At 33.9% G+C, this 22,261-nt stretch overlaps 5 protein-coding genes across 8 annotated transcripts in view; 4 read left to right on the top strand and 1 right to left on the bottom strand.

The window, feature by feature from the left end:
* Positions 1–2,756: 2,756 nt before the first annotated feature.
* LOC125858416 (non-specific lipid-transfer protein 2-like) lies at positions 2,757–3,358 on the top strand. Its single transcript, XM_049538187.1, has one exon. It carries the CDS (start codon positions 2,822–2,824, stop codon positions 3,101–3,103), a length of 282 nt encoding a protein of 93 aa, XP_049394144.1. The 5' UTR covers positions 2,757–2,821; the 3' UTR covers positions 3,104–3,358.
* An 840-nt stretch (positions 3,359–4,198) lies between these two features.
* Positions 4,199–10,107, bottom strand: LOC125858401 (kinesin-like protein NACK1). Of its 2 annotated transcripts, none has more exons than XM_049538162.1 (15): positions 9,920–10,107; positions 8,725–9,036; positions 8,529–8,618; positions 8,327–8,427; positions 7,855–7,971; positions 7,686–7,767; positions 7,528–7,595; positions 7,366–7,425; positions 7,157–7,281; positions 6,680–6,878; positions 6,445–6,555; positions 6,273–6,362; positions 5,238–6,188; positions 4,786–5,111; positions 4,199–4,685 (listed from the first exon to the last, which is right to left on the bottom strand). In XM_049538162.1, exons 2-15 carry the CDS (start codon positions 8,960–8,962, stop codon positions 4,358–4,360), a joined length of 2,886 nt encoding a protein of 961 aa, XP_049394119.1. In that variant the 5' UTR covers positions 8,963–9,036; positions 9,920–10,107; the 3' UTR covers positions 4,199–4,357. The 2 variants fall into 2 exon arrangements, with proteins under 2 accessions (XP_049394119.1, XP_049394120.1); XM_049538163.1 differs by having other exon boundaries at positions 8,725–9,022.
* Positions 10,108–11,503: 1,396 nt separating this feature from the next.
* Positions 11,504–12,295, top strand: LOC125857746 (LEAF RUST 10 DISEASE-RESISTANCE LOCUS RECEPTOR-LIKE PROTEIN KINASE-like 2.5). The gene has a single exon (XM_049537374.1). The coding sequence runs from the start codon at positions 11,504–11,506 to the stop codon at positions 12,293–12,295; it is 792 nt and encodes a 263-aa protein (XP_049393331.1).
* Positions 12,296–14,586: 2,291 nt separating this feature from the next.
* LOC125857745 (PR5-like receptor kinase) lies at positions 14,587–15,685 on the top strand. The gene has a single exon (XM_049537373.1). The coding sequence runs from the start codon at positions 14,711–14,713 to the stop codon at positions 15,683–15,685; it is 975 nt and encodes a 324-aa protein (XP_049393330.1). The 5' UTR covers positions 14,587–14,710.
* Positions 15,686–17,948: 2,263 nt separating this feature from the next.
* The window catches only part of LOC125858405 (LEAF RUST 10 DISEASE-RESISTANCE LOCUS RECEPTOR-LIKE PROTEIN KINASE-like 1.2), a 20,061-nt gene continuing 15,748 nt past the window's right edge, over positions 17,949–22,261 (top strand). For all 3 annotated transcript variants that reach the window (XM_049538173.1, XM_049538176.1, XM_049538174.1), the window contains exon 1: positions 17,949–18,717. In XM_049538173.1, coding sequence (XP_049394130.1) covers positions 17,949–18,717 — 769 coding nt within the window. The remainder of the gene's footprint in view (positions 18,718–22,261) is intronic.

The following is a 22,261-nucleotide window of genomic DNA, read 5'->3' as shown; positions in this document are numbered from 1 at the left end:
GGGACGTAATTAATTCGCATAAAAGTTATAAAGGATTTTTAACATATGATTTATTTTATAGAATGGATAGTGGCATATACTTTTTATTAATGACATGATTAATGGCACCCTTTTTTTGTTTTTGGAAGAAGCATATACTTTTGATAGTGAACATGAGAGGGGGTTAGCAGATAATCATAATTAAACAAACAAATAGCAAGTGTGGATCAAGAATAATGATGAAAGCATATTGTGCACATTAAAGCATGAAAATAAAATGTAAAGTCACAAGCACCGAAAGCAAGTTGCATATGTGTTGTGTAGGGTCCGCTGGCGGAGCCAAGAATGTTCAAGAAGGGGTTCAAAATTCTGAAGAAGTAAACATACGAACTAGCTAAAGGGAGTTCGACATCTATTATATATATAAAAAAAATAATTAAAGAGTATAGACTTGTTTGTCCATACATATTTTTTTTCTGACTATAGTGTCTAGACCAACTTTCACGCATCTCGACTAATTTCAGGGGATACCTATCATCTCCCACGAACAACAAGTACCATATATCTGTTCACCAAAGCTAGGATAGAAGGTATGCATTACCTAGTATTTTTTGTCTTCACAAACTTGTGACCTCAGGATTCTCAACTAGTTTCATCTCAAACAAGTAATCGCATATCACATCATTATATTTGTTATCTCACGTTTATGGTGAGGTGCATGCACTAACCCATTATATCAAAGAAATTTGAGTACTCGACAGTACACCTCATTATGAAATGCGATGATTCCTGGGTAATCAATATAAACGATGAATTATAAATACTCCTACTGTTTTATAAATGGACACTCCACTATTTTCATTGCTTTTAATTGATGCAAATTAAAAGGGTTTATAGTGGTCATCACTATTTATTTAAATTAAACATAAAATTAAATTGTGTAAACTAATGAGAGTAAATTGATGCTATTTTCAATCTTTTCCCTAAAAAATATATAGAGATGGGTAGAATAATCAGAAACATGCAAGAATTAGGTAGTAGGGAGTCTTTTACGAAGCCGCATTAGTGACCTGATTTTAATTGCATTAATTGACTTGTCTTTCACCTCGACAAAGATAAAAAGAATATTTCTAATTTATATTTTATATTTTTTAAAAAATAAATAAAGTAATTAAGCATGATGCATGATATATACTATTATATAAAATCGAATAATCGATTTAATCGGATTTTAATATAGATATAAAAAAAAATTGAGCAATTGGGTCCCCCTATATTAAAATGCACACTCTCATTGCATCAAAAGAATGATCACTGGTATGCATGCCACAACTAATTATCACATGAATACAAGCAAAGTACTAAATCATACACCTTGATGATTCTCTATAATGTACTCTTTATGGGCATTAAAATAAATTATTCCTTGTTATTGAGCTACAGACCTACTCTTTTTTTTAACGTAGGTACGTCTTCGATACACTATAATAAATAAAGAATTTTGTGGCAATAGAAAATATGAATATTTATAACCAACACTCTATATAAATGTTGCTAAAGGCTATTACGCCTCTACTCACTCTAGATGCAATGATATAAATTCAAGGAAAAGTTACATAAATATACCATAGATAAAAAATATTTACCATTTATAGCAATAAGATTTTTTTTTCACTTGATCACTTTTAATACATTTATAATACAGTTTTAATACATATTACAAAGAACAATTTATTATTCACATGTAATACAAGTTTTATTGATGGATAATACATTTATCACACATTTTAATACACTTATAATACAATGTGTCAACTTTTTACCAAACAAGCATAATATATTTTTAAAAACAGTTATAATACATATATTTTGCAGACTTAATTCACTTTTAATACATTTTGCAGATTTAACATAGTATTGTTATGTATTGCTATAAATGGTAATAAATAAAAATTATCGCTAAAATCAGTAATTATTTATTAAAATGCACTCATCCAAATAATTATTGCTTAATGGTCAAATTGTCGCTAATATGAAAATCTATTGTCACTAAATATCTCTTTTATTGTAGTGTTTACTCTCTTTTCAACCACAATTTTTAATATTCTCTTTCATATTATCACTAATATTTTACAGTCCTAAAACAAAACGCAAGTGATAATAATTAAGGAGACAATCGAGATTGATATGACTGGTCGATGCAGCGCCAATTTGGACAATTCTTGGTCATGGGATTTACATTTGTTTTCAGATTAAGCTTGATATGGCCTTCGTGTCACACATTGAAAAGTAGTCCCATGCCATCTCATATCAGGAGCGGAGCTAGAATTCTAGTTTCATATTTAGTAGCATATCTAGTAACTTCGGCCAAAACTTTGTAGTAGTAGTATTAAGAAATCTACTTAATATGTATCAACAATTTATTCAAAACTCAGTAACTAAATTGTCTTTTCTAAAATCCAAAACTCATAACTTAAAATTCTTGATCCACCTTCGAATGAGAGCTGATTTACCTTTCAACTGATGAACAGTTAAAACATCTACGTCTACCGCGACAATTGTTGTGACAGACTTTTACGCGTGTAGCCCCGTGTTGACTTGAACTAGTGACTTGATAATTTTTGGGTTGTACATAATTATGTTAATCATAACAGAAGGAAATTAAACAAATTGCACTAATGGTACTTTCTGAACAAAAAAAATTCCCAAAAATTCCTAACTATTCAATTTTTTTACCAATGTTTTCCCTATAAATTGAGCTATTGACTATGCTAAAATGCAGCAACTCTCTCTTATCTATTGAAGCAAAAAAAGAAAGAAAAAACAACTTCAAGTGACAGTAATGAAGACAGCATCAAAGCTTGCAGTTCTCACAGTTCTAGTTCTGCTTCTTGCTGAAGCACATATCTCTGTAGCTGTAACGTGCAGCGCGATTCAGCTGAGTCCTTGCCTTGGCGCGATCACATCGAATTCAGCACCATCTACACTCTGCTGCAGCAGAATCAGGGAACAAAAGCCTTGCCTCTGCACTTATCTCAAGAACCCAACTTTAAGGAACTATGTCAACTCCCCTGGTGCCAAGAAAGTTGCTCGCACTTGTGGCGTTCCCTACCCCAAGTGTTAATACTACATTTGAAGAATCATGTGCTTCTTGCTAAGTCTTGTATGTGAGAAGTGAAAATAATATGTTTGATGCACTCTTATCTCATGAGAGTCACAGTGTGTGCTATCATCTATACTCTTTGTTTTAGTTATTATGTGTTTTTGCTTGCTTTATTTATGCACTCTTGAATGAAAAGAGATAAAATCATGTTATGTCAACATATGTACAAGTTCTGTCATAAGTACTCCTAAGACAATAAATGGTGTATTTCTATGACTTTATGTCTCTATAATGCATCATTGGCCTTGGATTTACAGGGACTGAATGCAAAAAAAATTACTTGCAATTTTCAACTCAGGTGTGATCCAGTTCTTTGTACCAATGTGCTTGTAGTTCCTGCAACAACCATCTCTTGTTACTTCTATTCACGAACGAAAACTTCCAAAAAAAGGACATAAATACATAAGAGAGATATAGTAAGAGGACATCTACCGGAGAAAGAAACGCGCGAGAAAACTCAAAAAGTAGGAATGTAAGTGGAAAGGAAATTACCGAACAGACTCAAAATACTTCTGGGAAAAAACTGATTCACCTTTAATTAGGTACATTAAGTCAACCAAAGTGGAGTGTTTGTCAAATCCACTGTGAGGAAGAATATTAGAATTTGTTGTTGGGACCTAAAATTAAACTCATAATTTGTCATGTTGTTACCTTATTATCATTCTAGATGAAATTACAGTTCCATATCAAGCCCAAGTGTAGGAGGATTTACTGTTTCCATTGTTTTCTGTCTTCCCTTCACTGCTCCTCTTCTTGCTATGTGTATGGCAGAATTATATGCTTGTGCAGAAAATTTGTATAGGTGAACACGTACAAATCTAGTATAATAGATAACACAATTTCAATTGAATTCTTTATTCAGACAATGAAGTTGCATGATGTGATGCCTCAAATTCCAATCTTCCATACTGCTCTAAATTTAATCAGTTGTAATGGAACAACTTGGGAGGCTCCAGAGTTTCATGTACATGAAAAACAACACGCGATACAAATCTAGTATAATAGATAACACAATTTCAATTGAATTCTTTATTCAGACAATGAAGTTGCATGATGTGATGCCTCAAATTCCAATCTTCCATACTGCTCTAAATTTAATCAGTTGTAATGGAACAACTTGGGAGGCTCCAAAATTGGGAGGCTCCAGAGTTTCATGTACATGAAAAACAACACGCGATACAATTAATTTACTTACAAAAAGAATCTAAGCTTCTCTCAGATATGGAGAAGGTCGGAAATTTGGTTCCAGCCAGCGAACCATGGCCTCCTATCTGATGGAAGGACAAAGTTAAGCTCAAACATCTCTCTTGACATGTTACCTCCTTCGCAGAAACCTACGAGCTTTGCCACTATCTCAGCACTCTCTTTTACGTGCTTTTCGTCATGCGGATTTGTCCAAAGCTTGTTAATAAATTGCATTCTTCTCTGTTTTCCCTCCAAAGGAACTTCCCATTTTATGTATAGATAATCTCTTTCTTCAGCTGTCAGGCGGGTTGTCAATCTCTTGGCAAGGAATTCCCTTTCCCTCTTTATAGCTCTAATGCTGAATTCCATTGGAAAATATAAATCATTAGAGTTTGAGCATGAGGCAGACTTGCATTTAATAAAAAAAACCATGGGGAAAGAGAGGAAAAGAAAAATACCTTGATGACAAAGAGACTGTTGGCTCATTTCCAACACGGGCCGGGGTTGCATTTCCAAGCTCTGCCAGGTGCTGTTGTAACCATGTCAAGCGCCTGAGTTCAACTTCCAGATATATTTCATCGGCAGGGTCTCCCTTGAATAACAGATAGAACTGTGACCTGTGAATAATGGAGACGTAGCAAACATCCCATAAGTCAATAATTTGCTGCCGCTGTTCCTTAAATGTGATCTGCCATGAAACTGGGGACTCTTCTGGTATCTGATGAATGTTTTCATCATCTTCTAAATTGTATCCAGCCGCTTCATTTGCTTCCAGCTCAAGCACCTACAGGCATAAACAAATAATAAAGTAGAATTGAAGATAAGTATAATTGCGGCAAAGGGGAGGATTCCGAAATTTTGAACAACTTCAATTAGTGTGACACAAAAACAAAGAGAGTACAAGTTTTACCTGGCATACAAGGAGCTGCTTTTGGTATTGAAGTTTGGCCACCCGTTCTTTAAGTTCTGTCACATACGATCTTATGTTTCTGACGTTCTCTTCTGCTGCCTCCTGAAACATCTTCTGCATCTTTCTCATGTTTACAGAACTGGAACGGCGATATGGAGTGCCTTCCTTTGATGAAATATCTCCTCCATCACTTTTCGTAGGAGTCTCATTTTCATGCATCGGCTGAATTTCACAGGACAAATCATCCGAATCTGGAGCTCGATTTTCAATCTCACAATCCAGTACTTGTCGTGCAGTTGACAGAGGAGAACAAGGAGATTTCAAGAAATTTTGCCTGTTGATACTGTTGCTCGAGGCCAATGGGAGCAACTTCTTCTTTTTTGATGGATGCTTTGCCTTTTGTATGGTGTCATTGTTTGACTGTTGATCATTATTGCTTGGAAGAGACATAACCAGTTTGTCCAATGATTTCTGAACATTTTCTAGCTGTTCTTCAAGATCAGCAATTGTGCTTCCTTGTGAGTGAAGTCTGGCTATCTCGTCCTTCAGGTTGGCACTGACACTCTTATTGACAGCAACGACATTTCCAACTTCAACTTCCTTGCGGACTGGCGGTACTGAACGCATTTCTCTGATCTCTGCTTGCAACTTAGCAATAGTTTCTGCAGCATCCTGGTTACCTAGCCTATGACATGCAACTTCCTTTTGCAGTACTTCCAATGCTCGATTTGCTTCATCTCCGAGCTGCTCCTGGAGATGTTCGAGTTTACGAATTTCATGCATGAGTGTAAAAGGGGCAGCCAAAGATTGCCTCATTGACTGCCTTCCCATTGTGTTTCTTGTTCTTTCACCACGGACAGGTGCTTTTTCTTCAAGGTTTGGAGATAATGTGCCAGAGAATGAGAGACATTTCTTCACAATTGGACTAACAGATTCAGATAGTTTCAGTCCCTGGTTCAAGAATTCAATATTAGCACAAAGAGACCTTTACTTCACTGTGAATTACGCACAATGCAAGAAAACTTAGATACAAACCTGTTCCTCCTGAAGCTTTCTGCGTAACTCGTCAACTTGTGACTGTGCAAGATCCCTTTCACGCTTCAGATCCTCGATTTCCATTTCCATCTAAAAGGTCCAGTCAGTCAGTTAGTTAAATAAATGTAACACTTAAATTTCATTTTCTTAAGGAAATTCATCGTTGATGAACCTGTTGAATTTTCCAATCTTTCTCATTAGCTGGCTCTGGGGTGCGCAACTCTGCTTCCAATCTGGCTACTTCCTTCTGCAGATGCTTGACAAGCTGTTTGTCGGAAACAACCTGGTATTTAAGGTAAGAGAGAAGTTCAATGTTTGTGTTAAAAACTTAAAAGATAAAATGAGGTACATCTCATAAAGAGGTATACATTCACAATAAGCTTTTAAAGGCAAGTTACTGAGCGTACCATGTTCACTTGTGCATTGTTTGTGACTTCCTTGGCTCGGGTAGCAAAAAAGAGAGTGTTGCGAGATTGTTCAACGTGACTAGATGCAGGGCTAAGCGTGCATATTATTGCAGTACGGGCATTCCCACCAAGTGAATGTTGCAATATTCTTGTCAGTTTTGAGTCCCGGTAGGGTACATGACCACTTCTTTTTCCCACACTACTTACAGGAAAAAACAAAAGAAATGAACCAATCAGATTGGAGAACTGCAGTGACAAAATAAGTTATCACATCAAGTAAGCTGATATAGACGGGTATGTCATCAGCATAAACAATGAGTTAACTTTCATCACAGAACTAAAGAAGCGATGAGTTAACTTTCCATCACAGAACTAAAGAAGCACAAAAATACTTGTCCATGCTTTACACTGCACAGTGACAGGGATGATGAAATAACTTGAACAAGAAACACAGCTGTCACATAAGTGAAAACAGACCTGAGCTTTCTAATTACGGTTGTAAGAGTCATCAAACTGAGATTGATATGGCAGCCTTCCCTAAGCCTGGCACCATCTGCATTTGTCTGTGAGGCTCTTTCGCTCCCAGCCAAATCAACAAAGTTCTGCAGCACAGATATATTAATGATAAAGGTGTCTCTATCTCTCATAAGTATCCTCTAAAACAACCAAGGAGGAGGTTAATTTACCAAGCTTGCTACATAAGACCTCACGCAATCAGAACTTTCACGATGAGTGCTTTCTATTGTCTGCATATGATAAGAAGTTATAGAAGTCCATTTAGAAAAGTTGTTGCTTAGGAGATTTCAATTTGGGAACACAAGACTTTCGGCACACAATTGAGGACTAACCAGTCTTATTATCTGGTGGGATCGTGAGCTCGTATCGTTTAAGGCTGTTTCACCGACTTGCCTCTGAGCTGCAGATTTAAGTGGTACATGTTGAAGATAGATTTGCTGGGGAAAACTAAAATAAAGAAATATCACTTCGAAAAGAATCAAACTCTTACCCTCACAGATACTAATTAAATGCCTCAGATGCTGGTCATTGCTTGCTGTTTCTTCCACCAATTTCTCAACGACAGTTCCTTTCTGCAAATTAAAAAGATATCATGAAAAAATGATACAGAGAGTAAAGGCAATAAATTTGAAGGCCCGTTAATTTTTGCTCAAGCTTACCTCTGGATCATCAAGAAGCTTGAGATTTCGACCAGATTCAGAATTCAATAGGTCCCTGACATTTTCATTGTAGATCTCCAGTCCAGATATTCTTATTCTGAATTCTCTTTCTGGGGTCTATGACAATAGTCAAATGACCAAAAATAAATAAAAAAATCAGCAACAGTTCCAAGGATAATGGCACTAAGAAAGACTGTAAATTTTTGTTTTATTTCAAAGCTAAAGAAACTAGTATAAGACATGATGTATTTGCAGAAAATACAAGAAACAGGAACTACTTGACTTATCATTTATTATTCATCTAGGATAAAGATCATGTAAACTACATGCTTCAAATATCTCAAGGTATAACAACTCTTTTCTACTAATTCCAGTAATCCCATTTGTGACGTGTCTTCAATGACCTTGGAAAATTCTGACATCAAGAAGTATCAGATGACAATAGCAGTTGCTCAAGAATGATGAAGCTTACACTCATTATATGGGAATATATGTCATTGACAGCTTTCTCAGTAATTCCTCGCATTGTGTAAGTCTTCCCACTGCTGGTTTGTCCATATGCAAATATGGTTGCTGAGATGCAAAGAATGGAAATTAATCTATGATCAAAAGGTTTCCAAAAGCTAGAGATGTTCATATAAAACCTCCCTTCAGAGTAGGGGGAAGAGAATTACCATTTATTCCCATCAAAGAGGATAAAGCCACATTCTTTACTCCTTCCTCATACACGGCATCAGTTATACTATCTGGACCGAAGACTTTATCTGAGATAAAAGAAAATGTACATTCTCAATCAGAATTTATAGAGTCTAAATTGAGATAAGACAACAAAATGACAAGAACATTTAAAGCAGTGGATGTGTCAATTACCAAATGTGAATGAAGCTGGTTGAACAGCACGTTCCTGAGGCAATGATCTATAAATAATTGTGTGATCATCAATGCATTCCCATGCAGCATGGTCCTTGGCTGAAAGCTCCCTTTTGTTCAAAGGCCTTAATCTTACTGTTACAACAATTTTCTCCTCTTTAGGTCGATGTCCACTTGGCGTGGTTGCTGGAGTCCTTTCTATCTTTGAAGCTGGAGTACCAGGAGTTCTAACTGTCATCTTGACTAGAACTAGACTAGTAATCCTCCAAAATGAACTCCAGCTGAAAAATGCAAAGGCCTGTTGACACAAGACTGAGATACTTGAATTCTTAGATGTCTTGATGATCTTATTGTAAAAAAAAAAAAACCAATCACATTCTGACTCAGTGCTAGAACTTGTAAATATCCTTGTACTCAATTATGATTAGGAAAATAGTTGTCCTGTTTTCTTGGCGAAGGTAAGATTAGGATAGGTGTGGAATACGACAACACCATGCTGATGCTATTCTTTTGTGACAATGAGTGAAAACTTGATAAAAGTATACACATTTAAAGATTATGGTTCGAATTCAAGACACTAAGTGAGGAAACACATTTAAAGATTATGGTTCGAATTCAAGACACTAAGTGAGGAAAAACCCCTAGACCTCTATATCCTCCCCTCCCAGGCACTACAAAAATTAAAACCCAAAATTTTAAACTTTATTTCTGTTTATGAGGCATAGAAACACACAAGATGGGCATATCTTTACAAGTGAACCTAACATTAGTTAGATACAACAAAGAGAGAGCCTTACACAAAAAAGAGTAACCAAATAGCTTAGATCTCAGTCTACTTTCCTATTCTCCACTTCGACAACCGATTAAAACAGTAGGCCTTCCTTATTTGACAAATTAATCTGAATTTCGCTAAATTCCACCAAATTCAAGTCACATTCACAGTAAGCACTAACTAGAAAACAAATCAACAACAACATACTCATTGTAATCCCTCAAATGGAGGTGGTGAGTAGAGAGGGGTTTCTGATAGACCCTCGGCTCAAGAACTACTTTACAACTACTACATAAGTGAAGATCATTGAGCGAAATAAGGAAAGAGAATCTAACGACATGAAGTAGCATTTGCATCTTAGCACCAATTTTCGCCTGAAATTGAAAAAGGAAATACAACACAGAAATTGTTGTTGAGATTTACCTGTAAGGAACAGAAGAAGAATGATTTGCGCCTGAGATCTGAGAAGACAAAATCTGATTGAGAGAGAAAAAAGGGATATAGAAATGGAAAGAGTGTGAGCTTAATGGTGTGTCTCTCTCTTTGATACCGTCTGTAAATTGGGGCTTTTGAATTTCGAGTCCCCAACGGCTAGTTCATTATCTCGTGTTTAAATGGATTTTTCTTTTTTTTTATCTCGTTAATATATCGCCAATCTTGCGGTGCAGCGCTCTAGGATTAACGGTTTTGTGACTTTGTCATTTGTAAATTAATTTCTTTCCGACAAAAGAGACAAACTGATGGGATATAATTTGCTTTGATACCCCTCAATTTAGGGGGAATGTGAACTTAGACTCTCCCTTTCCTAATATATTGCTCCTGCTTTTTGTTTTCTCCTCTTTTTTTTCTATCTCCTTTTCACTTTTAACTTTGTTTAGTATCATATAAATGTCTGTTCTATTTCATTCTTTAGTTCTTTTTTTGATACTTACAAATTTGAGTGATTTTCTTATAAGTTAGAATTAAAATAGTATAATGCGAAAGTTGAATAATCATCCATACAATTGAATCTAATTTAAAAGGAAAAATTAGAAGGTTCATTTAAGATTTGGGAACTTTCGCAAATAGCCATTATAATAACCTTAATTACGCTTCATAGCTATAGTTTGCTTATTTACGGGCTGTAACTATAATTTAAATTGTCTCGTTTGTATAATTCGCGGATTTGTATAATTCACATGTTTGTATAATTCACGGGTATATTTGTATAATTCATTTACTTTTGTATAAACTTTGAAATAATGAATTTATAAAATTACAAACATCAAAAGTGTAAACAGTTATACGAATTATACAAAAGTTATACAAATTTTATTATACAAACGTGCGACTTATACAAAACTAAAAAGATGAACCGTGTAATTATAGCTAAAAAGTAGATCGCGAATTATAATTAAAGCAAATTATAATTATATTAATTAATTAACTAGTATATATTTATGCTTAATTTTCCTTTTTAAATGGGGTACTTGTCGAGCCCAGCTGTAAGCCCATTTGTTAGTTATGTAGAAAGTAGGAAATGCGCGACTTTTTGTTACCCGTGAAATTTCTCTTGTGTTTACTGTCTTTTAGAAGAAGAAGAAAAAAGTCCTCTTTTACGTTTGTGGAAAATATGTACTAATAGACAACTCTTTCACAGTATTTGTGGAAAATAGCCATCCGTGGAGAATTCATCAATAACTAGCAGCCCTCCCTTCGTTGTCCATCAAAATTATCAAAGATGACATTTTTCATTAGTCAAAACTGGATTATTTTTTCCACTTGAACATTAATTAATTCAATTGAATAAAGGGAGAGGGGCATCTACTTCTCAACTTTGTGATTTAAAGCGGCTATACCTTTCATTATGGTTGGAAATTTGAAGATTTTGTTTTTGTTTGGTCGGATTGGTTAAAAATAAAAGTTTGAGAGGTATATTTGCCCTGTTATATACTTGGCAGAACTTTTCTAGTACCTGCATATTCTCCAGGGCCACCTAGTCTCTCTTTGATGAGTTCTCACAAATGCATGATCAAAGCTTACTTCTTTCACTCCATAATCACTATCCTATGCTTCGTGATCACGTCCTCGCCATCCTATGGCCAAGAGGATAAACAGTATTCCACTTGTAATAGCTCCTACACCTGTGGGAATATTCAAAATATCAGCTTCCCTTTCTGGGGTGGTGATCGACCTCAAGAATGTGGTCTTCCACAATTCGAGCTTTCATGTGAAGCCAATCAGGATCCCCTTATACATATCGATGGTCATAATTTCCGCGTACTTGACATAAATGGAGACTATCAAACCATGAGAATTGCACGAAATGATCTTGAGGATGACATTTGTCCTGATAGATTCGGTAACACTAGCTTAAATGATGCCCCTTTCCGCTATGGTCCTAACTATATGGTGCTCATCCTGTTCTATGCTTGTCCTTTCGATATACCTTCTGAATGGAAAAATTTCACCTTTAGCTGCAATAAAACTGGAGATTCCAGTCATGGTTTCTATCCAGATCAGTCATTTATATCATTCTGGGGACCAAAGTATGGGAGTTGTGAGCGTAATGTCATAGTTCCTGTGTTGTTAACGGCATTTAAGTGGTTCCAAGACCAAGGAAGTACGAAAATATTGGAGCTATTGAAGCAAGGTTTTGATGTGGTTTACAACAAAAGTGTATTATGTATGGCTTGTGAGAGGTCAGGGGGATTATGTTGGTCAGAGACAGATTTTGCGGAGTCATCTTGCCTTTGTCAGGATCGAACTTATTCTTACAACTGCGGTTATACATTACTGGCTCAAGGTGTGTTTAATTAATCTCCCTATTACCTAATCTAACTTAGTTCTGTTTACCAAATATTACTTGAATTCAATTGGCAGCTAAGAGTTTTGGTACTGAACTTCTGAAACCACTATTTTTTTTCCTGTTCAAATATATACCATGATGAAATACAGGGTCGACCATAAAGCCAATAAAGCAATGTCTTGTGGCGCGATTTTTTTTGGGGCCTCTATTTTCTCTCAAAGATATATATATATATATATATATATATATATTGTTAAAAAAATTTCATGTATTGATAAATTTGAAAATAATATTTTGTATAGAAAATATAATTGAGAAATTGAATATTGTTTAGTTGATTGTAGTGTCTTTTCTATATTCTTATGTGGCTAGTTAATTGTAGTATTCTTTCTAATTTTGCATGTGGCTGTCTATTTGTTGTCTAGGTCATTTATATTTTAACGATTAACATAAACCAATAATATTGTGTTCGTATACTTACTTTTCTTTATTCTCCTTTCACTATTTTTTATTCTTTCATTATTGAAAATTCTTAAGTCTCTCAAACGTTCAAACATTCTACATAATGTGATATCTATTGTTGTGTGTTTATAAAAAGATCAAATTTATTTTTGGTATCTTATTCATTTTTCAAGTACTAAAACTAATCAACACTATTTTAATATTATTTATTAACTTATCAAATTCATCGTCACACTATTTTAATATCATCATATTTAGAGCCATCAATATGGGCTAGGCCCGGCCTAACCCTTGATTTGATAGGGCTGAGCTACGATTTTTGGAGCCCATTTAAGAAAAGGGCTTTTTAGCCCGGCCTGAATAAGTCTGCCAATTTGTGGGGCTTGAGAAATATTGATAGGGCCGGCTCGTGGGCCAAATAAAAAATAATTTAAAAATAAAAATAAAATAGAGTTTTAAAAATAATAAGAGTCTAAACTCAAAATCTGTTTAAAGTTTGAAATATTATAATTTAAATACAAATTATGTTTATAAAATATGAAATATATAAAATAAAAATTCCCTAAAATTTCTAGGGATTCACTACATAGGCCATAGCCTATGAAATATTATCATAGTTTTTGTGTATTTTTATGATCACTGAAAAACAATTAGGTTAATATTTCTATTTAACTATTTATGATTTTACTTTGAAATCAAACTTAATAAATATTATAAAGATAATTTTATTTGTGTATTTGATTAGCAAGTAATAACACTAACACCATGTAATATTGTCTTGTCGATATTTATGATAATATTTTTAAATTATAATTTAATTTATAAATTATAAAAAAAAATATTTTTAAGAAAAGAGGACTGGCTCGGCAAAGCCCATATCCCCTGTACTTGTGGGCTGGGCTGACCATTTTCTGGTCCACACAAAAAATGAGTCAGCCCGGCCTGACCCGTCAAATTTTAAAGCATGTATGGGTTAGCTCGGATGAGATGCGCCAGCCCATATTGATAGCTCTAATCATATTTTTAAAATTTTGAGTCATGTTTTATTATTCCAACTTTTTTTTTTGGACCTCAGGATAACCCGCAATCACGATAACCTCTGTAATTTGGGTGAGCACTTTGTGCGCACTGTGTAAACCCCCTGTAATAACCTGCAAACCACACAGAGGATGTAAACCGCACTAAGCAAGTCATATGCGACAGACTCGACTCAAAAGGCGTAGGATTACATTATAATTATTCAATTTATATTTATCAACTAAAAGAAATAGGGTCTCTTTATAATGTTTGGCTTAAGGTCCCCAAACTTGTTGAGACGACCCTGATAAAATGTGTGATCATCTCAACTTAAAACTTAATTATTAGAGAAAACACATTTTTACTAGTTAATTATATTCTCAACATTTTCTGCACTAGGGTCGAGATTATGCCTGATTACAGAGGGCACTGTGGTGCGCGGTTAATGAATCCAACTCCAAAGCAGAACATGTCGTCATGGTAAATCTAGAATCTAAAAGTCTTACACGTTTGACTATAATTCCATTGGACTAAAACAAAATCTTCTTCCTTCGTTATAGATGTTGATGATTTGTTATACTACCAGAAGATCCTTTATTATGGTTTTATATCAATTCATCACTTGCTTATCTCTGCATTACAGGCAATAATAGACATATCTCGGTGAAGATAGCCCTAGGTAATTGTCTTTTTGACCTTGTTCATGTTATATTGTCCCCACAACATAGAGATGAGACTCTTTTTTCATCTGGTTAACAGTTATCTCTGCTGCTGGGATTGGAATAGTATTAATCTGCTACATGATCTACTGGTTTGTCTTTAAGAAATTATCTGCTACTTGCCTTTTGTTACCAAAGCAGAGGAGGGAACATCAGAATGTTGAGGCCTTCCTCAAGCAATATGGATCCCTTGCCCCTAAGGTATACAGCTATTCAGACATTAGGAAAATGACAAATTCACTTCAAGAGAAACTTGGACAAGGGGGTTATGGAGGGGTCTATAAAGGTAACCTTAACGGCCGTCCTGTTGCTGTAAAGATTTTAAATTCTACCAAAGGGAATGGAGAAGACTTTATCAACGAAGTTGCAAGCATCAGTAGAACTTCACATGTGAACATAGTTACTCTGTTGGGATTCTGTTTCAATGGTCGAGAAAGAGCTCTTATTTATGAATTCATGCCCAATGGATCACTCGATCAACACATCTATGGTGAAGATTCTAAGTTGGGATGGGAAAAGTTGTACGAAATTGCACTTGGGATAGGTCGAGGACTGGAGTATTTGCACCGAGGGTGCAATGCACGAATACTGCATTTCGATATAAAACCTCACAACATCCTTCTTGATGAAGACTTTTGCCCCAAGATATCTGATTTTGGCTTAGCTAAACTATGCCTTCAGAAAGAAAGCATGATATCAATGTTGGAAGCAAGAGGAACCATTGGTTACATTGCTCCGGAAGTATTCAGTAGAAATTTTGGAGGCGTCTCACACAAATCCGATGTCTACAGCTATGGAATGATGATTCTTGAAATGGTTGGAGGAAGGAGGAACTACAGTGCTGAAAGAAGTCATCATAGTGAAATATACTTCCCGCGTTGGGCTTATCAATGCCTTGTGACAGATGAAGACTTGAATATACAATGCATCACGACCAAAGAAGACGAAGAAATTGCTAAGAAGATGATACTAGTAGGCTTGTGGTGCATTCAAACTGATCCCTCACAAAGGCCATCAATGAGTAAGGCAATTGAAATGCTTGAAGGTAACTTAGAGGCCATCCAATTTCCACCAAAGCCTTTTATATGTTCTCCCTCGCAATCAGAAGGATCATCGATGATCCCTTTGGGGAAGCCAACAAAGCCCTTTATATATTCTTCTTCGAGTTCAACACTTGATTCTACAGAACATTTGGTTATATAATCTTTTATAAATTTGTTTTTAGTTTTATGTTCTTGATACAGTTCGATCGATTATTTTAAGAGGAGTGTTCGCAAAAGTTTTGCTAGTATTATTTTTTTTAAAACCTGATTAATGAAAAACTAATTAAAGGACAAAGGCGTAGAGTCGTCACCAGAGGTCTAGGACCTAGGTTATATTTATATTTGAAAAAATATTAGAAAAAATATTTATACAAAATATAACATATTGTTAATATATAAATATATTATACTTATTCAGTTCGATTCGATATTTTTCGATTTTCTTTTATAAATTAAAAAGATCATTCCAATTATTCAATACGATATACACTTAAATAAAAATCTATAATTTTATTTAAAAAATAACATAAATCAATTTGATACGATTCGATTCAGTCTATTATTATTGACACCCTGTAAAGGGATTTTGTGTTTATGAAGAAGAGTGATACATATGTGCGTGCGTCACGTCGTGTATAAATTATGAAAACGAGTGCCGAGTCAACTGTGGTCAGCAGTGTTTTAGTGCAGAACAGGAGAAAGGGAGAAAAAAAGGAAAGAAAAACTATAAGGAGAAAAACATACAAAGAAAATTTTGTAAACAAAATATAAAATCCTACTAATATTTTGGTAAAAAGTTATACTAATATTATTTATATTGAGAATAAAATCAACCAAATGAACAGAGACAAATTTAATATTTAAAAGTTTATGAATTTTAAATTTTAATTTTTTAAAGTTACTAGATTCTATCAACTTATATTTTTATAAATATCAAATTATTTTTAAGATAAATATTAATTGAGTTAATAATTGAATTTTGTCTAACGCTGTACCATAAGGGACACATTGTTCGTACTTTGTCGTCATTGGCACTTTATAGTGGACAAACAATACCAAAATATATCTACTTGTAGCGATAAGATGTTCTAAATCCAATTTACGTGTGTGTAATAGAGAAAAAATGTCCATTTTTTCATATTTAATCAGTTAAAATGTTACTTCTCATCTCAATTTATGTGGCATTTTTCAGATTTCTAGATTCAAACAAATTTAGTTTTGACCGTAAATTTTTCATATATCTTTTAAATATTTTGAATTGTCAATTATTATGATTTATGGTATTTTATACGTAGTTTACAAATATATAAATTTCATTTCAAAATAATTGAAGATTTCATGCGTAAATTTTCCATCAAAATTAAAGTGTTTGACTCTCGAAAAAACGAAAAAGTGTCTATAAATTGGGATAGAGAATGTATGAAACATCTTTTTTTGAAAAATAAAATTCTTAAAAATGAGAATGATTTTTCTAATGAAATTAAGAAAAACAAATTTCACAAGTGACATTTCAAATTTCTTGTGTTCGAACCCCGGCCTCCCCAACAACCAAAACCCCAATCCCCTTCCCTTGACCATCCTCTCCCCACCACCCTCGATCACCCCCTTCCCCTCTCCGATAGTGTTTTACTAGATTACATAAAAATACTTTTGACATGATATCTTTTTTACTTAAATAAAACAAACCAAAAAATACTTTCCTAATGTTGCATGGGAAAACATTTTCTTTTATACCATTTTCTTTCACAACTTTAAATTTCAAAATTTACTATTATAAGCAACCTCAAACACTCATTTTTTTAAGTATCAATTAAAGGTATGATAAAACGCTAGTTAAATTAACATTCAAATGTCGCCTCGTCTCTAATCTCTATTTCTATTTTTAGTGCTACACTGCTGTAATCCTCTTTGATTACTTTCTGTACCTTAATTGCAATTTACAGATAAAAGGAAACTTCTTGTATTGTACTGTAAAAAGAGAAACTGCCTTGCAATTTCCTTCTCTTATTTTTTTTCTCTTTTAGTTGACGTCGTAATTGACCATCTTTTTCTTGTGCATTATTTTGAAATCATCTCACCTTCTTCCTGCATTCTTTATGTTTTCCCTAATACATAAAATATAACTTAAGTCTTCAAAAAAAAGTATTTCCACTAAAGTCAATATCTGTATTAAGAAATCCAACTCTCAATAACAAATGACAAAATAGTTTGGTGCCTATCCATTAGACTATAAAGCTTTACAACCTCCAAATATTCAACATTTCATACTTCATGTTGACAAAAATATATACTTATTTCGTTCTAATTTATGTGGCGATGTTCGAATTTTGAGAGTGTTATTACATTTGAAGCTGCAAAAGTTTATACTACTACTATCTCATGTATACCAATCAGCTTTGCAATTTGTTTGATATCAATTGATCATGTTTCAAAATCAATCAATCTGCTTCTTCTACTACTACTTTTTTGTGTCTCTGTTTTTCTCCTTCGTCAGATCCAGTGCAAATAATGATACTTCCTCCTATGCATTTTGTCCTAAATCAACCTGCAATGGAGTGGAAATTTCATATCCATTCTGGAGACTTGACAATTACAACGCCAGCGCTCCTCAGTACTGTGGTTATCCAGGATTTGGAATCAATTGCTCAAAAAACCAACCGCTTCCGATTATTTACCTTCCAGGCGATGCTTTCTACGTCAAAAGTATAGATTATAAAAGCTATTCTCTCGCTCTAGTGGACGCTGATGTTTTCAATGAGACATGCCCTAGAGCACATCACAACCTTACATTGGAGAAATTGCCGTTGAAGTTTTCCGATTCCGCTCTGGAACTTACCTTCTATTTCGATTGTACGGAACCTCTACCCGATTCTCTTCCCGCAGAATGCTTGAAATCAAGTGGAAACAGGACGTATTTCTACGTTGGGGAAACTGAGCCAGACGATTTGAACTGGTTTGGGATTTGTGAAGAGAAAGTGGTGGCGACGGTGAAGGAAAGGAGAAGATTCCAGAACAATGATTGGATCGGAGGATTTGGTGCCGCCATGGGAGAGGGTTTCGTGCTGGACTGGCGGAGCGCGTCGGAGTGCGGGCAGTGTGAGGAATCAGACGGGAGGTGCGGTTATAACAATTCAACCCAAAACCTTTTGTGCTACTGCCAAGATGGTACCGTTAAGTTTAAACATTGCGAAGGTACACCCAAAACTCTTGCTATTTATCTTTCCTCATTCTTGTTATAGAACATTGCCGCTAAATTTTCTTACTTTGCTGCTTAAATTAGTCTTATATCTTTTATATAAGAAATATTAAATCCATAGCTCTTCGATTATTATTATTTTTTAAGAAAAATTATTCATATTTAAAACTAACTAAACTTCCTTACCATAAATTTCTCCATTTGTAGAATTCAAACTCAAAAGTTTTAATTACAAGAGAAGAAAAGTTATTCGTATTGTATTTAAGGTTCTTAAACCTGCTTTGAAAGTGGGTAAGTCAAGTTGTGTTTCATAAATTTAAAGGTCACTTTGTTGCATATGAAGAAGAGTGATGAATTCATGTATTAAAACTTGGATAGTTAATATCATATTTAGTAGCTTGTTAGTTGTTTTATACAAAATTTATCACACCAAATATGGTGTTAAGGTATTATTTTAAGATCTCATTTAAATAAATTATGAGTTATATGTATTATTCATACATTATAAAAAATGAAATAATTAATACAATAATGACATGTATAAAAAATGAAATAATTAATACAATAATGACATGTATAACATGTTCAGTTAAATTTCACAAATAAGGAGAAAAAAGGGAAGGGGATGGGAAAGGGGGGGAGGGGGACAGTCCTCCCTGTTCAAGAAGATTGATACAAAGGTTTGATCACTTAATTTTTCCAACTAGTGCTATATAATTTGATCTCAAAAAAGTCCAATCTTGTGATTCCCACGTGTCTAGTCATTATCCTAACTTATTCTATATGCCAATCAGCCAATGGTATCAAGTTATGTTGAGTAGTTGATGTTAGGATTTGACTTTAGCATCGACATTTCTAATTCCTACGTACTTCGAATTAAAAAAAATCAAAACATTTAGTTCGGCAGCAATTTATTGCGTCGAAAATCTGAAAGCAGATTGAATTTTCCACAAAGAGAGCCAAAAATGAAGGGATATGTCTTGTAGGCAGTACTACGTATACACAGTAATTGAAAGACCCGGTAAGGGCTGCCTAGCAGCTAAGTGTCATGATCCGTCACTTTGTAATTAAAATTTGACATAAAAATAAGTGGGAAAATTCTAGAGTTAGGAAGAGGTTATTGAAATATTCTAGAATTTCCTTAGATCTTTTCTTAGAAGCCTCTAGAATGCCAAGAGAATTCTAGAAGAGGGACTAGATATTTTCCAAGAAATCCTTAGAATCTCCTGGAAAGTGTAGAGATTTCTAGAGAAGGGATCAAAGTGTAAATAAATAGGAATTTGTAAAGTAAATATTATTTGCACTTAGGCCCTTAGAAAGTAGTATAAATAGAAGGGTCTCTCATTTGTAAACCAACCAAGCAACCAAACAAGTTGTAAATCATTCTTCAAGCAATACAAAGTCTCTTCTAAATTTTTCTAAGTCTTTCTTTACATTTTCTTAGCGATCTTAGTTTCAAAGGGTTTACTTAAGCTTACAAGATTGTAAACGATTCGTGAGTAAGTTGTCAAGTGTCGCACGGAGCTTTAGTGAGACTATAAGTCTGTGACAAAAGGGTGTCAAACTAAGCCCAAAAAGACAGGGACCCTCCCAACCCATAAAAACATAGGAAAATTACACGGATAAACAAACATATACTAGTTAATTAGCTAATATAGTTATAATTTGAATTAATTACGGCTCACAACTTAATTTTAGATGTAATTATGTTGCCTCTCTCCTCTCTTCCTCTCTCTCGCCTCTCTCCTCTTTTATACATATACAAATACATATGTATATCAGTTACATGTATACAATTATATGACAGATATACAAATACAACTAATATTTCTCCACTCTCTGCCCTCTCTCTCCTCCCTCTTCCAATCTCGCTTGCCAAATATGCAAATACATATATATATATATATATCAGTTACATATATACAATTATTTGATAGATATACATATACAATTTGTTTCTCTCCACTCTTTGCCCTCTCTCGCTCTCCTCTCTCCTCTCTCCTCTCTCTAACATGTAGCTATGGATCATAATTAGAAAATTATAGCAACAAAGCATAATTAAGTTATTTTTGAGTGACTATATGCGAAAATTCCCCAAAAAACATTTGGGCAAAACTTGCGAGACAGAAAGCGAGTTTAAATTGAAAATTAAATTGGATTAAATTGACAATATTTTTAAATGGATAATGCTTGAATTGGTTACAATTGGGAGTATTCATAAATGACTTTTATATGGATTGGTATGTTTTATCTCCGTAAACAAATATTTATGAAAATAAATTTCACTCGTTTAATAAAAAGAATTATTTGGACAAAAGTGTCCTCCAAATGTAACAAATTGAAGAGCGCTTAATATTATATCATTATTTGTGTGTATATATATACTAGACACAAGTACTCGTGCTAGCACGGATTCAATATCTGTTATTTTTTGTCTCACTTTATGTGACATAGATAAAATTTAGATAATCATTTAAATTTTAATATAATTTTTAAATATTTTAAGGTGGTAATTATTGTAATTTATAGTATTTTTACGTAATTTTTAAATAATATATATTACTTCTCTTGTCCCACTATATGTAGCACAGATAGAACTTTAAGAGTCGATTAAATGTTGTTAATTATTGAGATTTACAATATTTTTCACGTAGTTTCCAAATTAAATATTACATGTTACTTCTTTTGATTATTGTAATTTATAGTACTTTTTACGTAAATTTGTAATAATATATGTTACTTCTCTTATCCCAATGTCTGTAGCACAAATAGAATTTCAAAAATCAATCAAATGTTGTTAATTATTGAGATTTACAATACTTTCTATGTAGTTTCCAAATTAAATAATACATGTTACTTCTTTTATCCTATTTTATATGATAAAAATAGATTAATTTTATGAATCAATCAAAATTTTTATATGTTTTTTAGAAATATTTTAAGCTGACAATTATAATGATTTATAGTATTTTTTACACAATTTTTAAATATTTAAAAATTTTAAAAACAAGACAAACAAATTAAAACGGAAGAACCATTGAAAAGGGAAAATAGTGCAACTGCCAGGCAGACATGTCGACCATGACATGCCTGGTTATTGTCACTTATATATATACTAGATAAGGGTGCCCGTGCAAGGCACGGGCAATATTTGAGAGCAAAAAAAAGTGCGAAAAGAAAGAAATATTAATTAGCCTTACGTGGCCATTTTTGATTGGTTTGGTAGCATTTGAGAGCAATGAAAAAAGTGCTAAAAGAAAGAAATATTAATTAGCCCTACGTGGCCATTTTTGATAGGTTTGGTAGTGTTGGTAGGAGCTCTTTTAAGGAAGGAAATGACGGGAATACCCTTGATAGTCCAAGGGAACCACCACTTATATAGTATGAGATGAAAAAAGTGCTAAAAGAAAGAAATATTAATTAACCCTACGTGGCCATTTTTGATAGGTTTGGTAGTATTGGTAGGAGCTCTTTTAAGGAAGGAAATGACGGGAATACCCTTGGTCGTCCAAGGGAACCAGCACTTACATAGTATAGGAA

This window comes from Solanum stenotomum, chromosome 3 (genome assembly GCF_019186545.1).
Source record: "Solanum stenotomum isolate F172 chromosome 3, ASM1918654v1, whole genome shotgun sequence".
NCBI lineage: Eukaryota > Viridiplantae > Streptophyta > Magnoliopsida > Solanales > Solanaceae > Solanum > Solanum stenotomum.
Note: the sequence above shows the minus strand (reverse complement) of the source record. Positions and strands in the feature narration are given on the sequence as shown.

Bases quoted from the DNA above. Each gene is read 5' to 3' on its own strand.
- LOC125858416 (XM_049538187.1), top strand. From the start codon at position 2,822: ATGAAGACAGCATCAAAGCTTGCAGTTCTCACAGTTCTAGTTCTGCTT.
- LOC125858401 (XM_049538162.1), bottom strand. From the start codon at position 8,962: ATGACAGTTAGAACTCCTGGTACTCCAGCTTCAAAGATAGAAAGGACT. The intron at 6,879-7,156 runs GTCTGTTTTCAC...TCCTGTAAGTAG, and splicing joins ACCGTAATTAGAAAGCTCAG to TGTGGGAAAAAGAAGTGGTC. The intron at 6,556-6,679 runs GTACGCTCAGTA...CTTAAATACCAG, and splicing joins ACAATGCACAAGTGAACATG to GTTGTTTCCGACAAACAGCT.
- LOC125857746 (XM_049537374.1), top strand. From the start codon at position 11,504: ATGATCAAAGCTTACTTCTTTCACTCCATAATCACTATCCTATGCTTC.
- LOC125857745 (XM_049537373.1), top strand. From the start codon at position 14,711: ATGACAAATTCACTTCAAGAGAAACTTGGACAAGGGGGTTATGGAGGG.